This window comes from Anser brachyrhynchus (assembly GCF_964034855.1).
Source record: "Anser brachyrhynchus genome assembly, chromosome: 26".
Taxonomy (NCBI): Eukaryota; Metazoa; Chordata; class Aves; order Anseriformes; family Anatidae; genus Anser; species Anser brachyrhynchus.
The window spans coordinates 6382236-6405617 of record NC_137719.1 but is presented as its reverse complement, the minus strand read 5'-3'; the positions used below and the strand labels follow the sequence as shown (position 1 = coordinate 6405617).

Sequence of the window (23382 nt, the reverse complement as noted above, 5' to 3'; positions counted from 1 at the left end):
CGGGGCCGCTCCGCCCCGGGCTGAGGCGGGGCCGGGGCCGGCGCCATGCGGGCGGGCGCGGCGGGGCTGGCGGCGGAGGCGGCGGTCAGGGGGCTGCTGGCGGCCGCCCTCGTGTGAGTCCGGGGGGGGGGGGGGGACCGGGACGCCGGGGGGGCCCCACCCGAGCCGCCCCGAGCCGCCCCGGTGCCCCCGCAGGGTGCTGGAGGCGCTGCCGCCCTTCGAGCGCGTGGTGCAGGCCGAGGAGCTGTGGCTCTACAGGAACCCCTTCGTGGAGGCCGAGCGCGTCCCCGCCGTGCCCATGTTCGTAAGTCGGCCGGGCCGGGGGCTCCGAGGCAGGGCCCGGGGGCCAGAAGCACCCCCAGCGCCCGGGGTCCTTCGTGGGGGCTGGCGCCTGTGTAGCGCTGCCGGGGCCTCACCGAGCTTACCGCTGTTAGTGCTCGTTACCGGCCTCGCGTCCGGGTCACAGGGCCCGCGGCGTGCAGGTCCCTTGAAATCCGCCTCGCTAACGGACCTCGCTTTGGTTTTGCGGCAGTTCATCGCCTTCCTCTCGCCCTTACTGCTGATTGTCCTGGCCAGGCTGTCCCTGGGCGCTGACCAAGACGACACGCGGGAGGCCTGCCTGGGTGAGCTGCTCGCCTCCCCCCTGCCCTCCCGCTGCGACCCCGGGGCTGTGGTGGCGCAGACGAGCCCGCGGCTCTTGCCAGGGCGCAGACACCGTGCTGGGGGCGTTAAAGCCGAGCTGCGAGGCTCCTGCCGGCCTTTGCAGCATCGCAGCACATCGGGCGGGGGCACGGGCTGTGCTCGCGGAGCTGTCAGGCTCGGGGCGGTGTCCTTCCCAGCACGGCTGGGCTGCGCTCAGCCTCCTTGCAGCCCCTGTCCCAGGGCGACAGGCCCTTGTTCCTCGCCGCAGGGGCAAGGCGAAGCTCGGCCGGAGCAAGCCGGAGCCGGGGGCCGAATCCGGAAGCGTGGCAGCACCGGCAGCTCTGCCTGCGGGGCTCCCCTGCGCCGAGGCGGGGTTTGTGCGGCACTGACGTAAGCTCTGCTCTCTCCTAGCTGCCAGCCTCGCTCTCGTCCTCAACGGGGTTTTCACCAACACCCTGAAGCTCGTGGTGGGCAGGTGAGACGGTTGTCCCGCTCCTGGCTGCGCGGAGCCGGGCTGGGAGGTGTGCCTGCACGATGGCAGAGCTGGGAAGTGGGAGTGGGGGCTAGAAACTGAAGCTGGACATGCTCAGCCGAGAAACAAACGTGTTTTTTTCCAGCTGTAAGGATAATTTAGTATTAGAACGGATATTGGCAGGGATCTGCTGTCCTCTGAGCATCATTTAAATGGGCAGGTAGAGGCCTGCACCAGGGAGGAGCGCGCTGGCGCACGTACGAGGAGGAGATGGGGTGGTTGCACCCCTCTGGGCCACCCGGCAGGATGGCACAAAGCCACCCGTGCTGCGTGGCGTTCCTCAGGCTGCGCGAGAGGGCACATCGAGGCCTCCCGAGCGTCCTCTGGGAGCGCAGGGGCTACGTGCTTTGCTTCTCTGCCCCAGGCCGCGGCCGGACTTCTTCTATCGATGCTTCCCGGACGGACGAGCGAACGCGGAGCTGGCGTGCACAGGCGACCCCAGCATCGTGGCTGAGGGACGCAAAAGCTTCCCCAGCGGCCACGCTTCTTGTAAGTCCTCAGTATCCCCAGGCAACGAAGCATGGTGAGCAGAAACCCGGGGAGAGGGGGTTGGTTTCGTGCACCCCACAGCTCTGTCTGCATTCATTGGCCTCCTAAAAGGTAATCTGAGGCTGTGTGTAACTCCTGGGAGGAGGGATGCTTGCCAAGCACCGGCTGCTGGGGCTCCCCCCTCGCTCAGGAGCCGCCGCTTCCCTTGGCTTCCATGAGCAGGGCAGGCGTCCTCCGCCAGCCCTTCTGCTTCCGCAGGGGAGAGGGCACAGGTTGGCTGAGGGTGCACAGCAGAGCCCGGCGCCGTTCCTGAAGCAAATCGTTCTCTTCCAGTTGCCTTTGCTGGTCTCGCCTTCTCTGCCTTCTACCTGGCCGGGAAGCTGCACTGCTTTGCTCCCGGCCAGCGTGGCACGGCTCTGCGGCTCTGCGCCTTCCTCCTCCCCCTGTTCATCGCCACCCTCATCGCCACGTCCCGCACCTGCGACTACAAGCACCACTGGCAGGGTGGGTCGGCTGCAGGCGTGGACGGGGCAGGCACCGCCGGGTGCCCCGAGCTGAAAAGCAGCGTGCTGGAAAACATTGCCGAGGCTCGTGAGGGTAAAAGGAAGCTAACGCTTTCCTGGTCTTGCCTTGCAGATGTGCTGGTCGGCTCGGCGATTGGCTTCGTGCTTGCGTACCTCTGCTACAGGCAGTATTACCCTCCTCTGACGGACTCCATGTGCCACAAACCCTCTCTGTCTAAATCCAAACAGCTGCCAGCGCACCAAGAAAAGTCTGCGACTTCCAGCTTTCACCTGGACATATAACGAGGGGCTCTGTCCTGCTGGCGCCTTTCCTTCCGCTCCTTGGGTGACGGGGCAGGGGAGGCTGGAGGAGGTTGGTCCCGGCCCACAAGAATTGTCTCAAAGGGGGATGAGCCTGAAAAGCAAACGGGAACTCTTCTCTGCAGTGTTGGTAAGTTGTGCTGTTCAGGGGGCCTGTGTTCAGTGTTTGTGAGTTTTGCAGGCGTCCCTTCCTCTGGACCCAATGCAAAGCGAGTTGAGCAGCCAGTGTGCAAGCCTGCAGCAGGACAGCCCGGCTATGGAAGGTCCTGAAGCTGAAAACTGGAACAGTGTGACTGTGTTGTGCCGTGTCTGGGGGGTGTTGTTGGGTCTGGGCCGGACAGCTCGGCCAGATGTCTCCCTTCAACCCGGCCGCGCTGTCCCACTCCTCACGGGAACTGTGTCGTGAGCGCAGGGCCTGTCTGGTGCCGGCGTGACGTGCGTCTTTTCAGTCGGAGCTGAACTCATTTAGAGTAATAAGCGCGAGGCTGCAGCCTTTAACCAAGTGGGGGAGAGAGAGAAGCTGCAACTAGCGTGATTGTTCTGTGCGTTATTGTGCTAGCCCTGTTTTGTTTTTTTTCTCCAATTTGGCAAATAAAGGAGTTTAATTTTTCAAATGAGCTGTGGTACTGAAAACTTCGCTTCAGTGGCTGGGTTTATGGCTGTATAAACAAACCATTTACTGTGGTATGTCTGCGTGGGTTTCTAGGTGGATATTTCTCTTTCTTTGTGGCTTTAATAGAGTTGTAAAGAGATGACAATCAGCAGAAAATGCAATAGCGTCTTAGAGCAAACCATGGTTTGCTTTCTCAGAGGAAAGGCAGAGCGCTGCTGAGAAACCCAAGGTACAGCTGTGTGGCAGGACTGTCGTACGTGGCTGTTTCTCACTAGTTTCACAGAGATGAGTGTGTTCTTTGTCATGTGTATACACGTGCACACAGCAAGGGTGAGACTGCAGCACAGCGAGGCACCTGTGCCTCTGCCAAGCCCAGAGAATGACAATAACGAACACACCGCCCCTGTATCGTCAGCTTGAGCCACAGAAGCCCTGTATGACCCTGCAGCTTTAGTAAAAGTTACAGAAATAGCTTAACTTTCCTTTAAGATTTTGCAAATGTAAGTTCTTCAACCCACTCCCTCTCCTCCAAACATGAACACAACAGAGTCATCTATTTATTTATTTTGGCTTTTACTGGAAAAGACATTAAATAACATTTAAAATTCTTTTTTTCTTTCTTTCTCTTTTTTTTTTTAACAAAGTGCATAACTTAAAAAGCTGATCATGAATTGAATGTCCTATGTTAAGACTGTTCCTTTTCCTACTCTTGTAGGAGACGCTTTAGCAATCAGTAATTCAGGCTCCGACTGAGCAGCATGTCTGTTTCTGCAGTCAGGTAAAAGAACAGCTTCAGTTCCTTTGGGGTGGGAGGAGGTTGTAGGCTGCAAACAACACCTTTCAAATAGTGCAAATAACGTAGTACAACAGAGGACAAACAAACTGAGGCTGTGGAAACAAGGCTTATTACCCCATGCAGGGCAAAAGTCAGGGGGAGGGAAGGTGGCTTGGCTCTTTCCAAGGGCTGTCCCATATTATCAAAGCAATGGCCTTACACATCACCGAAACGTCTGCCTCTGCCCTGCTCTCGTGCTCCAGCTTCAGTGGAGGCAGTGAGTCAGCCTGGATGGTTTTGGTCACAAGGGGTGGATCACCTGGGGCTCTCCGGCCCCGCCGCCCTTGGAGCAGAGCTAACAGAGAACAGCAAGCTGCAGCCTGCGCTGCACGCAAAGCTGCTCTCGTTTCTTCAGTTTTGTGTATTTGCAAACAAAAACAACGACAGGAGCCTGGCTGGCATGAGATCCCTGTGGCCACCTTGAAAGCCACGCGGCAGGACAGCAGCACTGCTGGGTGCCCCTGCAAAGCACGGCAGGGAGCTGTCCCTCCAGGCTTCTGCGTTGCCTGGGGCAGCTGCTTTCCCCCAGCCTAGCTGTAGTTTGGATCTGGAGGTAAAACTTCCCTCATGCATGGTTACACCTAGCTGCTAGCTATGGTCCTGTGGGAAACGCACGCAGTGCCGGGGGGGGGGACCCTTCGTGGGCTGGGAGCTGCGGGTGCTGAGCGGTCGCTGCCGCCGTGCTACAGCAGGCAGGAGGTCACGTACTCACAGCCATGCCACTCTCGCCAGATGTTTATGGGGCAATCCCGCCGGGCACGGCCCACGGGTGCACAAACAGCGTCAGTGGCAAGGGGATGAGGACGGCTGGTCCACAAACGCCTGCCTGCTTACCTGATGCCCGTGCTCCTCGTCTGCACCGCCCCAAGGCTGCAGCGCGAGCCTAGTGCCCTGTGCTGCGGCAGGGAGAAAGGCAGCGCCTCATCCTTCTCCCAGGAGAAGTCAGCATCTCCTTCCCTCGGCAAGGCTGCTATAGCTCTCTCCTTGCTGCGTGTTTAAGGCTTTTATTTCTCAGGGTCGCAAGCTGTGAGTTGTGTCGCTAAGCCCGCAGCAGAGTTCAGGCCCTCCTATGTCAATTCCTAGCCCAGGCAACCGGTCTGCATCAGTGCTGCAAAGCTGGTGTGATAACCTACAGCGTGGGCAGACGGAGCTCAGGGCTGAGACGTGCTTATTGCACAGGGAGTCACAGTGCAAGTGCCGTGCGTTTGTGTGTGTGTGTTAGCAGAAGTGGTTTCCTTTAATTATTTTTTTTCACCCTACCCAAAATGGAGGAAAATCGTCCTTATCTCCAGGTAGCAGCAAGTACTGGGGAAGCAGCATGCGGGACACAGCAGCAGAGGAGAGAGGAAGGCAGAGAAGAAGTCTGGACTTTCCTGGTGAGTACTCGGTTGAATCATATCTAAAAAAGCAAACAGAACACAGGAATAAGCTCCTGGTGGCCAATGGTGCTTGTGTGCGGGGTAAGAGGTCTTTCCACCAAACATGCTGTCAGGACAAAGAGAAGCCCAACACAGATCTTTGCCTTGGATGCAGGGCTGTAGGTAAGGCACATCGTTCCCTCAGATGGACCATACGTCCTCTGAGGTCTCCCAGGAAATCTGGCAGAAGAGCACAGGCAAGGTGACTTACGTCAGGCGGCCAGAACAGCCCAGGTAGGTCATTGGCTTCCGGGCAGAGGCTGATCCAGTGTAATGCCTTGTGTCTGGTAGATCTCCTTCAGAACCAGCAGAACCGTGTCCTCTGACTCCCTGGAAGAGGGGGACGTGGGCATTAGAGGGGGACACTTCCCTCCGCTCTCAGGACATCCGTGATGGCTGCGGGGTAGGCGCAGCCTCTGCCAGTGCCACCCGTACCAGGCAAGAACGACGCCAGCCTCCTTCCCACCCCCCCCCATCCTGCGTCGGTATCAGACAGGAGCGTACCTTGCTTACTCGGTTAAAGCTTTTCTTATTACATTGGCTTTAAAAATGACACTATTCGGCCGGTATCAGACAAATTTGAAGCTTGACAGCTATGCAGAAGCTTACCAATAGCAGAGGTGCCCTTGTAGTGCGAATAAATATTCGTTAAAGCTCTCGATTGGCTTCTCCTGTAGCACGTAGTCTATGCGATTCCCTCCGTTCAGCCTCCCCACGTTAATGGGGGAGGCCTCCTCCTTCGCTGCTGGGGGGGGCTCTTCTGGCTTTACATCTGGAGGAACGAAGAGGAGTGTGGTTCAGCCACGGGGCACCGGCACCCAGGAAAGTGCAGCCCATAGCCATGCCCTCCCTTGCCCCACGGACAGGAGGAGGGAGAGGCCAGCTCTCCCTTTGGACTCCTGCAGACGAGAGGCTGCTGACGTGCCCGGTGCCTCTCCCCCAGGGCGCTCTGACTCTTGGAGAACAGGACTGCAGGAGACAGCGAGAGGAGGGCAACGGCCTGGCAGTCCCACAAGGTGCTGTGGTGTGCCACGACTCCCAGGAGACCTTTCCTGACCAGCCAGCCTGCCAAGTGCACGGTAGAAGTGCCAAATTCATCTCCCCCTTCATCAGGCAGTAATGACAGAAGGTCACAGCATTTGCAGAGACTACCATGGGTGCAGCTTGAAGGCAAGCCCTTTGCTGAGTGCAGAAGACGGCAGCAGCACCCGGCTTTGACACCAGGATGGGTAACAGGCAGCCCCAAGCAGCCTCTCGGGGGGCTGGTGGCGATGCCGCATCCCTCGCCCCCCACCGCCCCGCGCACCCCACCAACCTGGCGGCGGACCTGTGTGCTTCTCCACGCTGGCCTCGGCCTCAGCCTCTGCCTCCACGTCGGTGCTCCCGGCCTCCACAGCTGGCAGCGGGGCGCGGGTGAAGGACTGCCAGGCCACCCGCAGGGACCCCAGCAGGTTGTTCTTCAGGTCCACGCTCATGCGCGTCAGCCCTTCTTTCAGCTCTGAAAGGCAGGGGCTCAGCGTCAGGCCCGGGGCTGCAGCTGCGGCCGGCTGAGACGGCGGCCGTGCCCCTTACCTAGGTGCATCCTCTTCCTGCCTTTGTGGTGAGGCAGCAGCATGGGCTCAAACTCCACGTCCGGGACAATCATGGGCTCGATCCTGTACGCCACGGGGTCAAACTGTGCGGAGGAGGAGGGCAGTGAGCAGGGTGCACGCCGTGCCTCTCGCACAGGAGGGCTCTGGCTCTTATACCTACAGGGTGGAAGATGTTGAAGAAGCCTTTGCAGGTGGGCAGGCTGTAGTTGGGGTTGATCCTCTTCACTCCTCGCACTGTGAGAAACATCCCAATGGGAGACCCGAAAGCAAAGAAGATGGTGGGCTTGTAGATCAGCTGAGGGTAGTTCGCCGAGACCTAGGAGAGAGAGATTTGGGTTTGTTTCGTGAGACAGGCTCCATGCTGGTGCTGCCGACGCTTCGTTGCTCAAGGACGGTGACGGGCTCAGCAGTTACCTGTCCTAAGCCAATGTCCCGGTACTGGCAGTCCCTGCTGTCGCTTGTGCCATCGGGGCCAGTCTGCCCGCTGTGCCCGGGAGCTGCTGCGCTCCGCTCGCTGACGCCCTGCAGCAACACAAAGGGAACCCTGCAGGGGCAGATCCTGCAGCGAGTCCGCGCCACGGCCCCTGCGCAAGGGTGCGAGGCAGTGAGCTGCCGTCACCCCTACCCCTCCAGAACCAGGTCTGGCGGTGGTCAAGGTGAGAAACTCCTCCTGAGCACTTTCACTGTGTTTGAGGCAACGCTATCCTTCCCCAGCGCTGAGCACCGCTCTAGCGGGCGCCGCTTGCTTCGGTCTCTGCCACCACGGACACAGCATCCTGCTCTGGGGTCACCCTTCCTGGCTACGGGATAGAGACCCTGTGGGAGGGCAACATCCATAACACTAGCTCCGAAGGTGAGCCCCTGAAAGCTGTCTAAACAGGAATGGCCAGGAATGAGGCGTTCAGGCTGCTCAGGGACTGACACCTCGCGTCCTGCGTACCGCGATCGTAAGCGGTGACGCTGGTCCTTGTCTGAGCAAAGTGACGTGGCCTGGATGAAGATAAGCCGCCCAGAAGACATACCTGCATCTCCTTCTTGGAGCTGATGTAATTGAGGATCTTCATTCTTGGTCCTAAGGGAATTCCCACTTCTTTAAGGTTTTCCTCTGTGCACAAGAACTAGAAAATAAGCAACACCGCTATTAGCCCAGGAGCAGAGCGGTGTCTGCAGTTATGTACTACTGTTCTCTATCATTCTCTTCCTGCTGCACCCCAAAGAGACGTTTCATGTGCAAGTGACTCAGTACCAGGAAGATTTCCCCGGGGGTAGGACCGGGAAGAAAAACAAAGGAGAAATACAAGAGATGGCAAAAAAAACCAAGAGCTTCTTACCAGTGCTTCCCTGTCCATTTTCTCCTTCTCAAAAACATCGCAGTATTCAGACAGCTCCAGCTTCTTCAGAATTTCTTTTAATTCCTCAACGCCTGTGTTGCTTGAAGCTATCTTGGAGCCCTGTGAAGAGAGCCATCAGGGACTGTGGTTTCTGCTCACTTATTTTCTTTCTGTGCATTTTGGACCTTCTCCTCCTTCCCCCACCCCAGCACAGCTCCCCACGCGGGTGCTGCGGGAATGCCCTGGCTCCCTGCTCAGCCAGCGAGCTCGTACCTCTCTGCTCTGCTCGTCCTCCTCGGGAGCAGCCTTCTGGTTCGTCAGGAGATCAAACAGGATTAGTGACCCTAGAAACGAAGCACAGATGGATAGAGCATCAGCATCTCCTCAGGGAAAAACCCCGAGCCATCTCCCTTCTGGGCTGGAAAGACCGGTGCCCTCCCTGCTCCCACGCTACGGGGACACCGTGGTGACAGCCGCTTCCCTGGGACCGCAGGGAAGTTCCTTACCCAAGCTGTGACCCGCGATGGAGACCCCCCCTTTGAAGTGTGGGTTCCTCTGCAGGAAGAGCTGGTACAGGCGGTTCATTTCGGACGCCACCGTATCCACAATGGTCTGGCAATAGGTGGAGCTGTTGTAGAAGAAAACGTCCAGGATGGTGTCGTTTATGAAGTGACGCAGGCGATTGATGCTTGGCAGAGTGATTCGCTCCAGGTCCCTGCAGGGGCCAAAAAGAGGAGAGGAAACTGCTGTTAGAGGTGCCCATGAACCCTAACACATTTCTAAGGCAAAACTTAAGTTGAGGGAAGGACTGCCACCGTCTCAAAGGATGTGATGTTGTAATCCAGGTTCTTTAGCAGAGACTAAATCTGGAGCACAGCCTCTGCTCTCACAGAGCACCCAGGAACCTCCCTAGGCAGGAGTGTAAGAGCCTGTCCTTCCTTCCCCAGGAACCCAACCTGCTTTCTCCCCCTCCTAGGGCACTGCAGAGCGATGTGTAAGTGCTGAAACGGGGTATTCCGTTTCCAGAGGTCCTGTTTAATTAGATGTGGATGCCCGTGGTCCCTTCTAATCTTAGCTAAGAAAAGGCAGAAGCTTCTTCCCTCCGGCTGCGTGCTGATCAGATCAGACACCTGCTGTGCTCTGCAAAGCAGGGCAGAGGGGTGGCGGGGTGTGCACGGGGTGCTCCCCGTCTGTCCTGGTCACCCGTGCACACTCACAGCCCCGGACACTCCCGGCTTTCCCTTCGTCTGCAGCGGTTGCTACAAAAAGCAGCCTTTACGTGGGAGGAGGCTGGCTGCGGACACTTACACGTCCACCCCGGTGGAGTGGAGGGAGCTGTGCCAGTTCACGGGCAGGAACTCCACGCGGCCGATCTGCTCCTGCTCCTGGGCTTTCTTGAAGTGTGCCTGCAGCATGCTCAGGGAAACGTTCCTGAAGTCGTTCACTGGAAAAAAACGTGAACTCTTATCAAGAGCAGCAGGGCTATAGGGCAAGCCTGCTGCATCAACAACACTTAATAAGATAAAAGAAAAGATCATTACCAGGGGAAATCCCACCAGGGTCTTTAAGCTGCTGCTGCTACCCTAAGACCTTGAATTTTTAACTACAAGATCAAGGGAAGGCTCCATGTCCTTACATGTGTGTTTACTGGATTTTGCTGCCCCATCTGTAACAAGCCTCCTTTCCACGTGTGCAGGGCTTTAATGTGGCAGTCAAAATAAGGAAGGTACTTTTAAAGAATTTAGAAGAAGAAAGAAACCATTGTGAAGATGCATACGTTAGAAGGAGAATCCTAAGGGAGGAGATGAACTTGAAATTACTGTTTTGAGGAGGGTGAGAGGCTGATTTCCCTGATTTCCAATGAGCAGCCTTGGAAATAGTTTCATTGGATGAACTTACAGAAGAACAGACTGCATTAAAGACAGCCTGCTATGAAAAATCCCAGCTCCCTTGAGTTCTACAAGTTAAGTGATGTTGGGCTTCCAGGCAGTTTCGGTGACGACCTCTCATCAGAACCGAAGGTCTCCACAACTACTAAGAAACAGGTCAGACTGGAGTTCATTCTGCTTAGAGTCCTGTCTCCGGTACTGATCAGTGGTGGATGTGTAGAGGAGTGCATGACAACAGCAGCCAACAACTTCCTCTCACACTCCCCTAGCCTCCAGGGATTTGCACTTCAGGGATTTCCTGAGCCGGAAGCAGCGTCCCTGGGTTTCTGTCCAAAATCGTGCCAGAGGCTGCCGGGTTGGTGTTACACCCAGCGAGATTAACCTGGAGCAATAGACTGAGCAGGTTACTAATTAGTTTAGCAGGTTTAGACAGTTGGAAAATCTGTATCCAGTTTGGGAAGCTCACTATTCTGAGCAGCAGCAGAATGCAATGATGAAAAGTGGTTGCCCAAACCTTTCCAGATGGTAGGATTTAATGGATTAGCAAGCATTGTATTCGCACTCCCCATTGCAGTCTGCAAATTCAGCTGTGCGGCTTGCCAAGACGAGCATCAGGATGGTATGAATGCGCTTTGACAGCGTTTCCCACTGTCCGTGCAGAGGAGGGTTTACTCGCTCTGCTAAACGCAGCGTATGGAAAGAGCTGCCCGGCCTGGCTCGCCACCTACCACACTGGACAATGCTTCTGAACCGAATGTCGCACGCTGGGCCGATGCCGTGCACGACAAACACCAGGTGATCGATTTGCAGAGGTTCTCCTGCGGATAAAAAGAAGAGGTCAGAACACAGACCCTGCCAGAGACCACCACTGAAGGAGGAACCGACCCAGTGAAACCACGTGCTCCGCAGGACAGTGCCAGCCTCCCATCCTCATCTCAGTCCAGGTGAAAAAAAAAAAAAAAAAAAAAAGTGAGTTGGTGCCCCGAGTCTGTACCTTAAGGCAGTGGCACTTCTCGAGTTTCTGACCTGCTTGTCCTGCTGAGTTCTGTCCTGCTGAATTCACCTTCCCACCTGGGATGGGTCCGGATCGAGGGGACAGCGCAGGAAGGTGAGGTGGCTCGAGGAGCTTCACCCATGCTGTCACTGTCCACGTTTGGCACAGGGAGAGGGCACGACCCAGAGGACTTGTTGCAGCTGCCCTGTGCACAGCCTCGAGTCACCCAGCCTGAGCACGGCCGAGGCTCAGCGCTCCGGCAGGAGCTGCCTCTCTCAAGCAGGCACCAGGAGCAGTTGCATTTTGGTCCCGACTTCCCACACACTGTAGTTTGCATAAGTGCTTTCCCAAAGGCATATGCGCATGGAAAACAAAGGCGTTAGATGGGAAAAAATGCCCGTCCTCACCAACAGGACAAGTCATGCAGCCTGACGGTAGCTCAGAGCTGATCCGCGGCTGCAGAGATGGGGAGAGCACAGGAGACAGATGCCAGCACGGAAGGCTGAGCGGTAAGCTCCGGTGTCCCCAGCACGGAAGGAAACTCCCTTCCTTTAAGAACACACATGCCAAAACCTCAGGAGTAATTTCAGGCACCCTGGCGCTCTCAGCAGCTCTGGTTTCAGAGCGCAGGAGCTGGAAGCACCTCTCTTCCCACGTGCCTGCCTCCTCTCTGCACCGATGTGCACTGGGGGCTCTCTGGCACTACGAAGGTTTCTGAAAACCTTTCATTTCCGTTTGGCACAAAACTTTTAGACGTGCCCTTCATGGACAAGGACTATGGATGCTTCTGACGGTCTTTTTGAGAAACTGCGTGGAGAACAGACTCTCTAGCTTTGGTTGGGCCTAAGGGAGGGAGAAGCAAGCTCACCATTGGGGATCTCAACGGCGATGTTTTCTACTCCCCTCTTCACGGTCCGAGGTCGACCTTGTTCTGTAGGAGTTGAGCCCCAGTCATCAGAGGTGGCAACCGGATGGTAGTGCACCATCAGCTGTAAACAACACGAGCCTGTCATTAAGCTGCAGCGCACGCTGTGGTTAAGCAGAGGAGACGTTTCGCTACAACGGCTGATACGTGAGGTATGGAGAGGCTCCAGACCATGCTGTTGTAACCGAGCTGCTACGAGCCCTTTGCACGGAGTGAAAGGTGCTTGGAGAGAAACGCTACAGTGTGAAACACCGCCGGCACCGCCCTCGGCTCTACAGCAGGTTGGAGAGGGGAATGGCATTTAGACAAAACTGATTTCTAGGCAGAGGTGGTTAAAAGAAACCGCGTAAAAGCAGAATGTAGACAGGCTCTCAAGAGAACTAAAGGGAGGCACGTGATGGCTTTCCCCCATCACTGAGGAATGTCCTTGCCAGCCCACAGAGAGATCACTCTCCTCACCTTTGGGTTGTGCAAGATGATGATCTCCCTGCTAGGGGACTCCAGTTTCTTCTTCCACTCATCCAGGGTTACAGCAATCATGTAAGCTTCCTGAGGAAAAGAATGTCCCCGTGAGTCAGCTGAAGGTATGCCCACAAATATTCAACCACTTGAGACGTTTCCCATCCATTTTAAGGCATCACTTTGTGAAAGAGGAATAGAAATCAGCTCGGTCAAATTGGGGAAGCAGCAGGATTATCTAAATATCACCTCCTAGGAAGTTTCTAAAACGCCCCCATTTCAATGGCAGCAACAGACTTCCCCATCAGAATCAATTCAGAACTGCGTTTTTGGCACATCAGGATACCGATGATCGTAAATAAGTGCATGTGTCTGCAAAGAAAAGCCCCCAGCCACTAACAGTATAGACCAGCGGGAGTGTAACACTACACAGCATTCGGCGGGTCCCTGTAACGATAAATACTCTTACAACTCCTTCGGGTTTGGGTTTGGTGAAACGATGAGCGTGGTGAGGATGATTCTCACAGGGAGAATCAAACAGCAGGAGTTGTAACAGGCAGGGTCAGGAGAAAAAAAAAAGAACAAAGATGCTAGGGAGAGGCTGCAAGCAAGGCCCGGGCTGCATGGCTCGCGGAGAACAACCGGGCTCTTGAGGAGAAAGATGCAGGATGCTGCTGGGGGGGGGCAGGAGGAAGGGGAGGCCGCCTAGCTCCAGCAGGCTGGAAGGGAGACAGTGGCAGTATTTACAGTTATGTTAATCAGATGTGAAAATGTCATGCCAAAGCCTCTTTTGAGTTCATGTCCTCAGGCGTGCCTGCGGTGCCAGTAGCCCCATATGGAGTTTGGGATGTCAGGGCCAGCGTTTGACAATTAGAGGGCAAGATGGATGCTATCAGGCAAGGCGTGTTTACCTCCAGCTCCTCACTGAAGGTCTCCGAGTAGGGAATGTACTTGTTGTCCTTGTCTCCCTTGTAAAACCAGGTGCAGCGACGCACCTCGGAGACCTCCTCCTCCCAGTACACTGCGACGCGCTGCCTCTGCTTCAGGTGAACGTCGTACCTACCCCCCGACGTCGGGACAACCACGTCTTCTTTCTCTCTTCCTGCAGGAACCAAAGCCCGAAATCACTCACGAGAGGACCACAGAGGCACGCTACCAGAAAGCTGTGCACTGCGCACCATCGGAGGGCTGAGACCGGAGCACCTTCCGCGGGCAGCACACGAACACCGCGAACGAGCAGCGGGGACAAACACCCGTGTTCTCTGCACTCGAGCACTGAGAACGGTGTCGGGGAGCATCCGAGGAGGGAGATGCCCCAGGTCAGACCTCCCCCAGAGGCAGAAGGTGAGGTGAGAGCACTGAGCTGCCGGCGGCCGCTCGCAGCACGAGGCCTCGGCCCAAGTGGGGCCAGGCACCGCCGCGTGTCCGTGTGAGGCGGCACACGTCCGCGCGGGAGGCATCTCCCCGGTGACATTCGTGCTGGCCGCCCCCACGGGAAGGGCCTTCGCGCTGTGATTATAAATAATTTCGAGCACGTGCCCACCGAACGAGGTCGGGGCACGCGATGCGCCCAGCCGGCCCCGGCTGCTGACGCGCTCCCAGCCCGAGGTGGAGGCGTGCTGCCAGCGCAGTCCCCGCCGGCAGCTCCCCAGGGGCAGCGCTGCGTCCCCGGCGGCAGCCTCGGGCTCCCCCCCCGCCGCCCTCCCGGGAGCCGGGCCGGGGCCGGGGCCGGCTGGAGCCCGGCGGCTCGGAGCAGAGCGGCGGAGCCCCCCCCGTACCTGCGCCGTGCGCCTCCTCCAGCCTCGCCGAGTCCTGCGCGCTGAAGGGCACCCAGCGCTCCCGGGGCTCGCCGGCCTTGCGGTAGAACCAGTGCGGGGCCACCGCCTCGTAGCGGGGCTCGGCGGGGCCGGGGGCCGGCGGCGGCGGCTGCTCCGGGGGCTGCTCCCGGCCGGCCATGGGCGGCGCTGGAACCGGGCGCCGGGAGCCGCGGCGGAACCGGGAACCGGGCGCCGGGCTCGGCTCGGCCGCGCGTCTGCGGGGCCGAAGGGCGCGGGCCGGGCCCGGCTGCTGTCGCCCCCCGCCGCCCCCGTTACCGAGGCGGCTCCTCCGGCGGCGCAGGCCCGGCCCGGCCCCGCTCCCGGCCCGGCCCAGCCCGGGGCGGCGCTCCCCGGCCGGCCCCGCCCGCCGTGGCGCTGCCGGGCCCCCGGGACGGGGCTGGGGCCGGGGCCGGCCCCACAAAGGCGGCCCCCCCCGGCTCAGCGGGCCCGGCCCCACCGCAGCCCGGTGCCCGGTGCCCGGTGGGCCCTGCGCTGCGGTACCGGGCCTGTGCGGGGCCCCCCTGCCCTGCGGGACCAGCTCACGGGAACCCCGCGTAGTGGCGGGGGGTGCGGGTGTGAGGGGCACGGGGAAAGGGGCTCGGTGCCTGGGGAGAGGTTTGGTCGGTGCCTGGGGAGAGGCTCGGTTCCTGCAGAGCCCAGCCTCACGGAGCACAGAACGACGCTTGGGGTTGGACCCCGCAGTGGGGTGGGTGCTGTGGGATCAGGCCAGGAACGGCCGTCGGTGGGTACCGGGACATCGGTGCTCACCGGGACATCGGTGCTCAGCTCCAGCACGGCCCCTCGCCGGGAGCACGGGGCAGCCGCAAGTGCCGAAACCCTCAGACCCTCGTTTTTCCATCCGCAGAGCAAATGGCTGCAAGCGTCGCCCGTGCAGCCGCTCCTCCGCAGGCCAGCGCCAGCTGGGCGCCCACGCGGCGCTGCTGCCCGACTGCTGCAGCGAGCCCGGCCCGTCGGGGAGCAGCCTGGGCCCTGCTCCGAGGGGGACGGAAGGCACCGGGAACCCCGCGGGTACGTCAGCAGGAGCTTTCTGCAGGCTGCGGCACCGCAGGTGCGCCCTGATCCCGTCACTGCCCCCCGCTCAGCAGGGCTTCAGGGAAAACAAGCCAACCCCATCTGTCCGCGGGGCACGCGAGCTGCTGCTCGGCTGGAAGCGTAATCCGGAGTCGCGTCTTCTCACAGACCTGCTCAAATAACCAGCCCTGCCGAAATGACAACCTGCCATTTCAGCCCGCTTTCCAATTTTATTTCATGTGATTTTAAATAGGGGCTTACATAATCCCCTGCCAAGTCCTTCCCATATGCGGGGACTTAAACTCCGGAAGAGGAGTGAAGGAATTTGTTACCTTGATGGGTTCGGCACCAAAACACCAAAAATGAAAAACACCTCCCCCCCTCCAGACTTTGTCTGCTCGTATGCCACGCACATACCTACGGTTTTTCTTATGAGTAGATAAAGTTATCATTCCTAGCACATCTCCGCAGCAGGAAACCTTTGCACCAGTCCACAGAGCACTGGTGATACAGCAGCTGCATGTACAGTTTTTTCTCCTCTCCTAGCTGACTGCATTGCAGTGTTTGAGAGGTTGCAAGATAACCAGGATCGCTCCACGTGCCTCCTTGCACAGGTGGAACTGACCTACCTCTTCTGGCTGGCAACCAGCAGGGGAGAGACGTGAGTAGGAGAGCAAACAGGATGCAGTAAACAAAGCAGCTTTGTTATTGATGCAAATCTGGCTGCTGGAAGTGAAACCAACATAGAAAACAAAGTTCCAGCCAGCTCCAGGGATTCCAGGCTGACTGCATCTGGCTGATAGCTTCTCCCCTGCACGAACCTTCAGGTGGTGACTTGCTGCAGCGCTTCTGCCGGTGACGCCGTGTCCTCCAGAACGCGGCAGCGCTGACACATCAGCCGCCTGTCTGTGGCCACGTTACTCAAGTGACAGTGGCAAAGCGAGCTGTGAAAGCTCATCGCTAGCGGGGGGAGACCTCCCTAGGGCTGGCGGCCACGTTTGGCCTATAACAAGGACGTGTTCTGGGTTAAGGTGAGGCTTCAGTTCTGCCCGCTCCTCTCGGTATGTTTTGTAGGGGCTGATTGAGCAACGCGGGGGCAGACCCTGCTATTAGGGGCTGGGTGGAGGAAGGCTGCGGGCACCCTCGCAGCCGTGGCAGCTGTCTGTGCTGTACGAGGCACCGGTCCAAGGTCTGAGTGATTTCACTTTCTTTCCTCTGCCGAAGCGTGACTTACACACACCGCCTCTTGCGAGAACAAATTCCAGACCGTGGCTGGATCCTGCTCGAAGGGAATCCAAACCTTTGTTTCGACATCCACGCCAATGAAATAGAAAACGAATGTGGTAACGGGGAGAAACGAGCTCTTTGGAAACTCCTTGGAGAGCACTGGCACTGTGCGGCCTTGGCCTGGACGTGGAGCCGAACCTGGGAGGGCAGAAGCGAGAAGCAGCAGGGTGAGGTGGCCACGCTGAAGCGTGAAGCCAGAGGGGCTGCTGCGTCCCGCACCGGGGGCAGCCTTCGTTAGGGCCGGCTCCGCTCCCTTCCAGCAGACACGGTTGTTTTCTCCCCTCCGTAATGCCCCGAGCAGGAAGGGAAGAGGCAGCAGAGGCTGTTCTTCATCGTCCTGCCCTCCCACCTGCACCGCTCGTGCTCTCCTTCCAAGCTTTCCTCCCTGCGGGAGAGCAGGGCTCTGCTGCAGCCCTTGCCTGAAGCAGCGTGCGGTACGGTGCCGCCCGCCCGCTGCGAGCGCGGCAGCTCGGCCTGCTCCGCCAGCTCGCCCGGTGGCTCGCCCCTGTGTCCTCAATTGCCAGGAAAGCTCCGTGGGCTGTGCTGGGGAGGGATTTCCAAAAACTTCTGACCTTTGCTCAGGGGATCTGCTCTTCCTACAGCTATCCACCTCGACGCACAGTAGCGTACTTGAGCTGCTGACGATGACTGAAGGCAAGCAAGCTGCTGCAGAGCATCAGCAAGGAGCAGCCTTTGGGGCTGTCGGTGATGTGCAACCACTTCTTGGAGCAAACCCTCATCCCCCCTGCTGCAGAGCACTTCTGTGTCAGCCTCCCACCTCGCCACCTTGCAGGCTGTGCCTCTCGGTCCAAGTTCTGCCGTGAATCTCACTGTTAGGGCGGGGTGGGAAGGGAACTCGCCTCCGTGCAGCCTCTGGTTGGCCACCTCTGATCTAATAACTCGGGGACGCCGGGTCACGATGTTGTTGCCCCTGTTCCCTTTTAGAAAACTATAAATAAAGTTACTGCTGTATCAAGCTAATTCAGCGAGCCTGCAGCAGGCTCTTGGGAAAGACTTTGGGCCATCAGAGGCAGCGTTTAACAAGACTTTCAGCCATAAGATGGAACGATAAGGGTAATGACACCGCAGTGCTGCTCTTCGTTCCTCTGGGGGTTGTGCGGAAATCATCCCTACCACAAATAATCTCACAAAAAGAATCACCCACCGAAAGCGCAGATTAATGCCTGGAGAAGCTGCAGACACTGCTGCCTTTAGCAGGGAAGAAGGGGGGCGTTCACTGGGGCTGGGCCCTTGCTTTCTGCATGCAGCCGCCAGCCAGCACCCCGTCCTCGGTGCCGCCACAGGGCATCACTCTGCTGATCGTGGTCTGCTTTCTCTCCCCGCAGAGCCACCGATCCTCCCGGTTCACGATGAAGCACAGATGGCTTGGCCTGACTGCCCTCTGCCTGACAAGAGGACGGAACAAAATAGCCGCCAGGCATTTACCAGTCCCAGGACATTCGGCTTTTTCCTGGCTTACCTCCGACCGGGCCATTTTTGTGGGCTGACCACCACATGTGATCCCAGGCGCATCCAAAGAGCTGCAAAGGTCAGTCCCGTGCGCGCAGCCCGCTCCGTCATTGACGTGGCATCTGCCGGGCTCCTTGGGGACAGCAGCTGGCCGCCAGCCTGCGGAGCACAAGGCTGGGGCTCCTGGCTTCAGGCAGGCTGAGTTCCCTTCCAGATCCCTTCCGAAACACGGCCACCACCCCTGGAGCAAGGCGAGGGCTCCTGGAGCCTCTGCTTGGGAGCGGATGGGGGCCCCCTAACCCCAACACCCCCCTAAACAAGCACCCTCGGTGCTGCTGATGAGCTGCGTTCATCCCTAACCTTCAGCTGCTGAGACAAGCCGACCGGTATTTTGGTCGTAGGCAGGTCTCAGTTACGCAACCGTGCACACGACTTCCCTTTAAAAGAAGAGGCTTTAAGAGATCTTAATTACAAAACAACGTTTAAAAGTTGTCAGGGTTTATTATCTCGTTACACGCAGTAATGATTCACTTAACGTGGTGTAACTGGAAGGTTAGTGGTAGGCTGAGCTCCTCCCTTCCCTCCGTACTGAACAGTGCCACGGAGCAGGGGGTTTGCAGTGGAATACAGAACTCGCAGTACGTGAAAGGACGTTACGATTAAAAAGTGGATTTTTACCCGAGTGACCTGAAAAGCATTCCTACGCATCCCTCTGTCCAGGGCTGCCCCGCTACGACGCTTCTTCTGACCGTGCCCGTCTTTTCCAGCTGCAGAACGCAGAGGGCTCCGGGTTGTGTTCCCGCAGCCACGCAAGACATCGCGGAACAGCTCTGCACGGCAGCAGTAACGGCGTGACGCGACGTTCGCTTGTGCTGCTGCGCTGACCGGGCTGCCAGCAGGGTCACGTCCTGCAGCACGGCGCTGTGGCTGCTTGAGTGCACTAAAAACAAGCAGAACCCCCGACGACACGCACCAGCTTTTATGGCAAGGAATCTGAAGCTGAAAGTACACGCAGTGATTGACAAGCCCGGGGTCTCGGTTCACGGCTGCGCGTTGAAATGCCTTTGTGACAAAACCGGACAGGTATTCCAGCTGTCTCCAGAGCTGTGGCTCCAGGAGGTACCTATGGACTGGGCCTGGCTTGGGGAACTTTGTGCAGTGATTTTCTTCTGGTTAAGAGGACGCAGACCCGCCAGGGTCCTGTGCAGTGGTAAGTACCCCAGGTGGTGCTGCTTTTCCAAAGCCTGGAACAAACAATTTATTTTGCTGCTTCCATCTTCTCTTGATTTGTCCATTGCCAAGTTATCTAGTGGGGCTGGGCTTTTCTGTGGTTTTGCTTTGTTTTTTAAATCAGGGCTTATTGCTTTTCATTGTCAATAGTGCTTAGCAGAAAGAGCTGACATTTAGCAGAACTAAAACTCTTTGGAACCTCAACAACAGGCGGCGTGTTGTGGCTGACAGGCTTTCACAATCCCTTTCTTTCCAGTATTTCCAGAATGGCCTGAATTCTGTGGACAGCTTCTTTCCTGGCCTGCCGAACGCTGTCCTGGCCACCAGTCTCAATGGAATCCAGTTCTAACAGCAGCTTGGTCAACATCTCCTCCAGAAGCCGGTAGGATTTATCTGTCTTTTTCCCTACAAACTCATCCACCTCTTGTTCCAGCTGTACAGCCGCCCTGGTAATGTGCAGGATTCTCTGAATCTCTGGCTGGGTGGCTGCAGCGTTTGCTGCAGCCTGGTCACCGGCTCTGAAGCCTGCCTCCTGGTTCCCAGCCAAAAGCTTCCGAGTCGCAGTGTCGTACATCTGGGGCTGTGCGCTGTACTGCACCTTGGGGTTTGAGAGGGACGGCTTGGCGCTGAGTGGAGGGGGGGCCTTGTGGTCAGTCGCTGTCCCAGGCTGCTGGTGATTGACGTCGGAGCAGTAGTTGTGTTGGTTTGCACTTGGCTCGGGTTTGTCATAAGCAGTTTCCTACAACCAGAGGGGGAAATAAATAAATTTAAGAAAATCTTTAGGCATATTTCCCTTAATGCCAGGTTTTTGGTCTCTCACCTTGTTCTAGAAAGGCAGGCAAGCGTGCCCGAGGGGGTGGAAGCAGGCCCACTGCGACTGCTGTGAGGCGAGCCCGCCTAGGGCAGGGCAGAACTGCGGGGCGTTACCGGGGGCCCGGGCAGCGTCACGCTGCCACACGCGTGATGGCACACACCACACCACGCCACGTCCCGGCAGCCTGGCACCCCGGGTCCTGCCGTGCACGCCGCCTGCCACCAGCACGAGTCCCATAAAGGAGCACGGGGACCGTGGTCCAGCCCCCGGCCCGCACAGAGCAGGTCCCCTGGCAGGAGGAAGGCACGCGCCCGGAAGGAGCGGGGTGAGTCACTGAGCTCTCGTTACACCCAGAGAGGGTGAACGCCGAACGGACGTCAGCAAGGTCCCACCTGCACATACCGGAGAAGATTCTTCTCTCCGGGTAGCGCAGCGCTGAACTGTTCCCAAACGCCAGCAGCCCCGATCCCCCACAGGGCTGCTGCCGCGCGTGCCAGCCTCTGGGAAGTCACTTCACTCTTGGTCAAACCCAGAGCCATCGGAGGTGACAGACCCCGCCAGCTGCATCGTTTCCGTGTGTGTTCTGCTCCAACGATTTCTTAGCAGAGGATGACTGTGCCCCCCACCCCCAAGAAAAACACTTGCAGAGGAACGCTGGAGCCTGCAAACTGACCCAGAGGGTAGCCCCCACTCTTCGCCGGCTGTTAGCTGCGTCTGACACCGTTAGCTGCGCCAGAGAGGAGCGTGAGATGAGATCCGACCCATTTCAAGACCTGCCCCCAGAGACCTGCTATCCTCAGTACTTTCTGGAATTACAGCCCTGGACTTTGATACACGAACAGGAGATCGTGCCGGCAGCACTCAGGAGAACTGCTGCTTTGTTTCTACCTTCGCTTCTACGCAGAAGCCAGCTGTGCTTGGAGAAAGGCTCATCCCGGGAGGCAGGGGCAGGTTTTGGGGCAGGAAGCAGGACCTGAGGGGTCCGACCCCAACCAGGACCCGGCGCGAGCGGCGCGATCGAAGCATCACCCGTACCTTGGAGTCCCGGGCGGGCGGGTAGGACGCGGCCCCGCTGCCGCTCCAGGCAGGGTGCGGGTCGGTGACAAAGGGGCTCCCGTGCGCCGAGGCCGCGGGCCAGGCGTACCGCGGCTGCACCCCGTAGATGGCGGAGGGAGCCCAGGCGTCCTCCTGGGGCCTGGGCTGTGGCCCCTGCGGGGCGGCCCCGAGGTGGTTGTCTCCGTACGGGTACTGCGGGACGGGCATCCCCGGGGTCTGCGGGAGGAGGGGGACAGGCGTTACCCCGAGTCGCTCCCGCTGCCAGCGGCCGCGTTCTCAGCCCCACCGCACCTCTGGTGAGCCGCAGCGTTGGGATTGCCACCTGCTTTCTGCTCTACAGCCCCCAGGCGTGGGGTGAGTGGGGGAAGGGGGGGCTACAGGTACTTTTAGGGACGAGCGGGGCGAGCGGCTGAGGACATAAAAGCCACTTAGGACCCAAAGTCCCATCAGAGGGGGCGCTGGGGGCCTTCCCTTCCCTCCGCCGGCGCCCCACAAGACTTCTCGCCCACCACGCACGACCCAAGCACTCGAAGCCGCGGTCAGGGCTGCGCTCTTACCTGCGGGGGGGAGTACCCGGGGACCTGCTGCCGCCGGAGCGAGGACCCTTCCAGGCAGTCCGGCGTGCCGTAGCCCCAGGGAGGAGCAGGTGACGGAGGCCGGTACATGGCCGTGGTCTCCGCGGGGTAGGGGCTCCGGGGGGGCCCGGAGGAGTAGTAACCTCGAGTCTGCGGCAGGCCGGTGTAGTGCGGGGCGGCCGGAGGGTACGGGGCGCTGTAGGCTCCGTTCGTGTAGGGAGAATCCATGCCCTGGGAAGGAGGAGAGGGGAGAAGCAGAGCAAAGCTTGGCTGAAGCGCAGCAAGGAGCTGCCGGGAGGCTCAGCCAAGTCAGGTCAGCCCGCGACTGAAACCGGTGGGTGAAAAACACCCCAGGGAAGTTCGTTTCCTCTTCCAGCCTGCAAACAGAAACGCCGTGAGACGACCAGATCTACCAGTTCCGGAGCCCGAGGAGCCGGGCACGCGGGCGGCGGGGCCGCAGTCACCGCCGCGCCCGCGGGCAGTCCGCCGTGCGGATGCCGGTACCGGGGGGCCGCGTGCCCGCAGCGTTCGCCCCAACTCACCGGGGCTCCTGCGAGCCGTCGGCGGGCGCCCGGGGCGAGCTGCCCGCTAGGCAGAGGCAGCCGCCCGGCGGGGGCTCGGCAGCTCCCCGGCGGCTCCGGGTGACAACGTCCTGCCCGCGAGCCGTTCCGCGGAGGAGCGGCCGCGTCCCCCGCTCCCGCCGGGATGACGGAGCTGGCTCGGGGCCGCCCGTGCCGCGGGAGCAGCGCAAAGCGCAGCCCTCGGGGAAGGAAGCGGCCCCGGTGGAAGCCGTTGGGGGCCCGGCGCGGGGGGGGGGTCCCGGTGGGACGGGAGAGCGGGGCTCGGCCAGGCGGGCCCGGGGAGCGGAGCTGCAGGGGAGATCGTAACGGAGGCACGGCGGGAGCCTCGGGACCCGGGCAGCGGGGCACGGCCCGGTACCGGGGGCACGGCCCGGTAACACGGGGCACGGCCCGGTAACGGGGGCACGGCCCGGTAAGGCTCTGATTCCCCACCGGGCATGCCGGAGGCGGCGGGTGGCTCCTCCTGCGCGGAGCTGACCCCGGCCGTGCCCCGTTCCGCCCCGTTCCTTCCCGGGACAGCCGCCGTGAGCTCGGCCCGGTGCCGCTGAGCCCCGCGGGGACCCCCAGCAGCGCCGCAGCGGGGCCGGGGGCGGCCGTGGGGGCCCGTCCGCGCCGTGCCCCCGGGGCGGGTCCCGGGTCCCGCGGGGCCCTTGGGGCTGGCGCCACCCCGGCACCGCCCGGACCGGCACCGAGCACCGGCGGCGCCCCGGGGGCAGCGGGCACCGGGACAGGACGGGACCCCCCGGCCTCCCCCGGCCCCCCCCGGCCCGGGACCCCCACCCCGGCCCCCGGCCCGGCCCCGCCCCCCCGGTGCCGGCCCCGCCCCCCCCGTACCTGCCCCGCCGGCGGCCCCGGGGCCCAGGGCGCGGCGCTACCGCGGGGCTCCATGGCCGCCGCCCGGCCCCGCCCCGCCCCGCGGCTCAGCCAATGGGCGGCGGCGCCCCCGCGGCTCAGCCAATGGGCGGCGGCGCCCCCGC

The 23382-nt window shown here is 59.8% G+C and overlaps 3 protein-coding genes and 1 long non-coding RNA gene across 12 annotated transcripts; 2 read left to right on the top strand and 2 right to left on the bottom strand.

Moving 5' to 3' along the window:
* The first annotated feature begins 4 nt into the window (after window positions 1-4).
* Window positions 5-3104, top strand: PLPP5 (phospholipid phosphatase 5). Of its 4 annotated transcripts, none has more exons than XM_080568524.1 (7): window positions 5-113; window positions 196-304; window positions 533-623; window positions 1054-1117; window positions 1539-1663; window positions 1997-2167; window positions 2300-3104. In XM_080568524.1, the coding sequence occupies exons 1-7, from the start codon at window positions 46-48 to the stop codon at window positions 2467-2469; spliced, it is 798 nt and encodes a 265-aa protein (XP_080424650.1). In that variant the 5' UTR covers window positions 5-45; the 3' UTR covers window positions 2470-3104. The 4 variants fall into 4 exon arrangements, with proteins under 4 accessions (XP_080424650.1, XP_080424648.1, XP_080424649.1 ...); XM_080568522.1 differs by having other exon boundaries at window positions 467-623; XM_080568523.1 differs by having other exon boundaries at window positions 467-623; window positions 1539-1697.
* Window positions 3105-3724: 620 nt separating this feature from the next.
* Window positions 3725-14691, bottom strand: DDHD2 (DDHD domain containing 2). 2 transcript variants are annotated; one of them, XM_080568514.1, is made up of 17 exons: window positions 14322-14691; window positions 13455-13645; window positions 12544-12633; window positions 12028-12148; window positions 10894-10983; window positions 9585-9720; window positions 8783-8991; window positions 8550-8620; window positions 8277-8396; window positions 7968-8063; window positions 7360-7467; window positions 7106-7261; window positions 6926-7028; window positions 6681-6851; window positions 5963-6125; window positions 5565-5683; window positions 3725-5334 (listed from the first exon to the last, which is right to left on the bottom strand). In XM_080568514.1, exons 1-16 carry the CDS (start codon window positions 14497-14499, stop codon window positions 5593-5595), a joined length of 2094 nt encoding a protein of 697 aa, XP_080424640.1. In that variant the 5' UTR covers window positions 14500-14691; the 3' UTR covers window positions 3725-5334; window positions 5565-5592. The 2 variants fall into 2 exon arrangements, with proteins under 2 accessions (XP_080424640.1, XP_080424641.1); XM_080568515.1 differs by having other exon boundaries at window positions 6669-6851; window positions 14322-14672.
* Window positions 12155-19326, top strand: LOC308183022. Of its 2 annotated transcripts, none has more exons than XR_013942215.1 (3): window positions 12155-12365; window positions 13652-13887; window positions 15226-19326. It is a non-coding gene; the product is annotated as an uncharacterized lncRNA (long non-coding RNA). The 2 variants fall into 2 exon arrangements; XR_013942216.1 differs by having other exon boundaries at window positions 13652-13892.
* BAG4 (BAG cochaperone 4) lies at window positions 18631-23378 on the bottom strand. Of its 4 annotated transcripts, none has more exons than XM_080568519.1 (4): window positions 23240-23378; window positions 21807-22055; window positions 21229-21465; window positions 18631-20118 (listed from the first exon to the last, which is right to left on the bottom strand). In XM_080568519.1, the coding sequence occupies exons 1-4, from the start codon at window positions 23291-23293 to the stop codon at window positions 19615-19617; spliced, it is 1044 nt and encodes a 347-aa protein (XP_080424645.1). In that variant the 5' UTR covers window positions 23294-23378; the 3' UTR covers window positions 18631-19614. The 4 variants fall into 4 exon arrangements, with proteins under 4 accessions (XP_080424645.1, XP_080424646.1, XP_080424644.1 ...); XM_080568520.1 differs by having other exon boundaries at window positions 21807-22201; window positions 23240-23371; XM_080568518.1 differs by lacking the exon at window positions 23240-23378 and adding an exon at window positions 22367-23131.
* Between the last annotated feature and the right edge of the window lie 4 nt (window positions 23379-23382).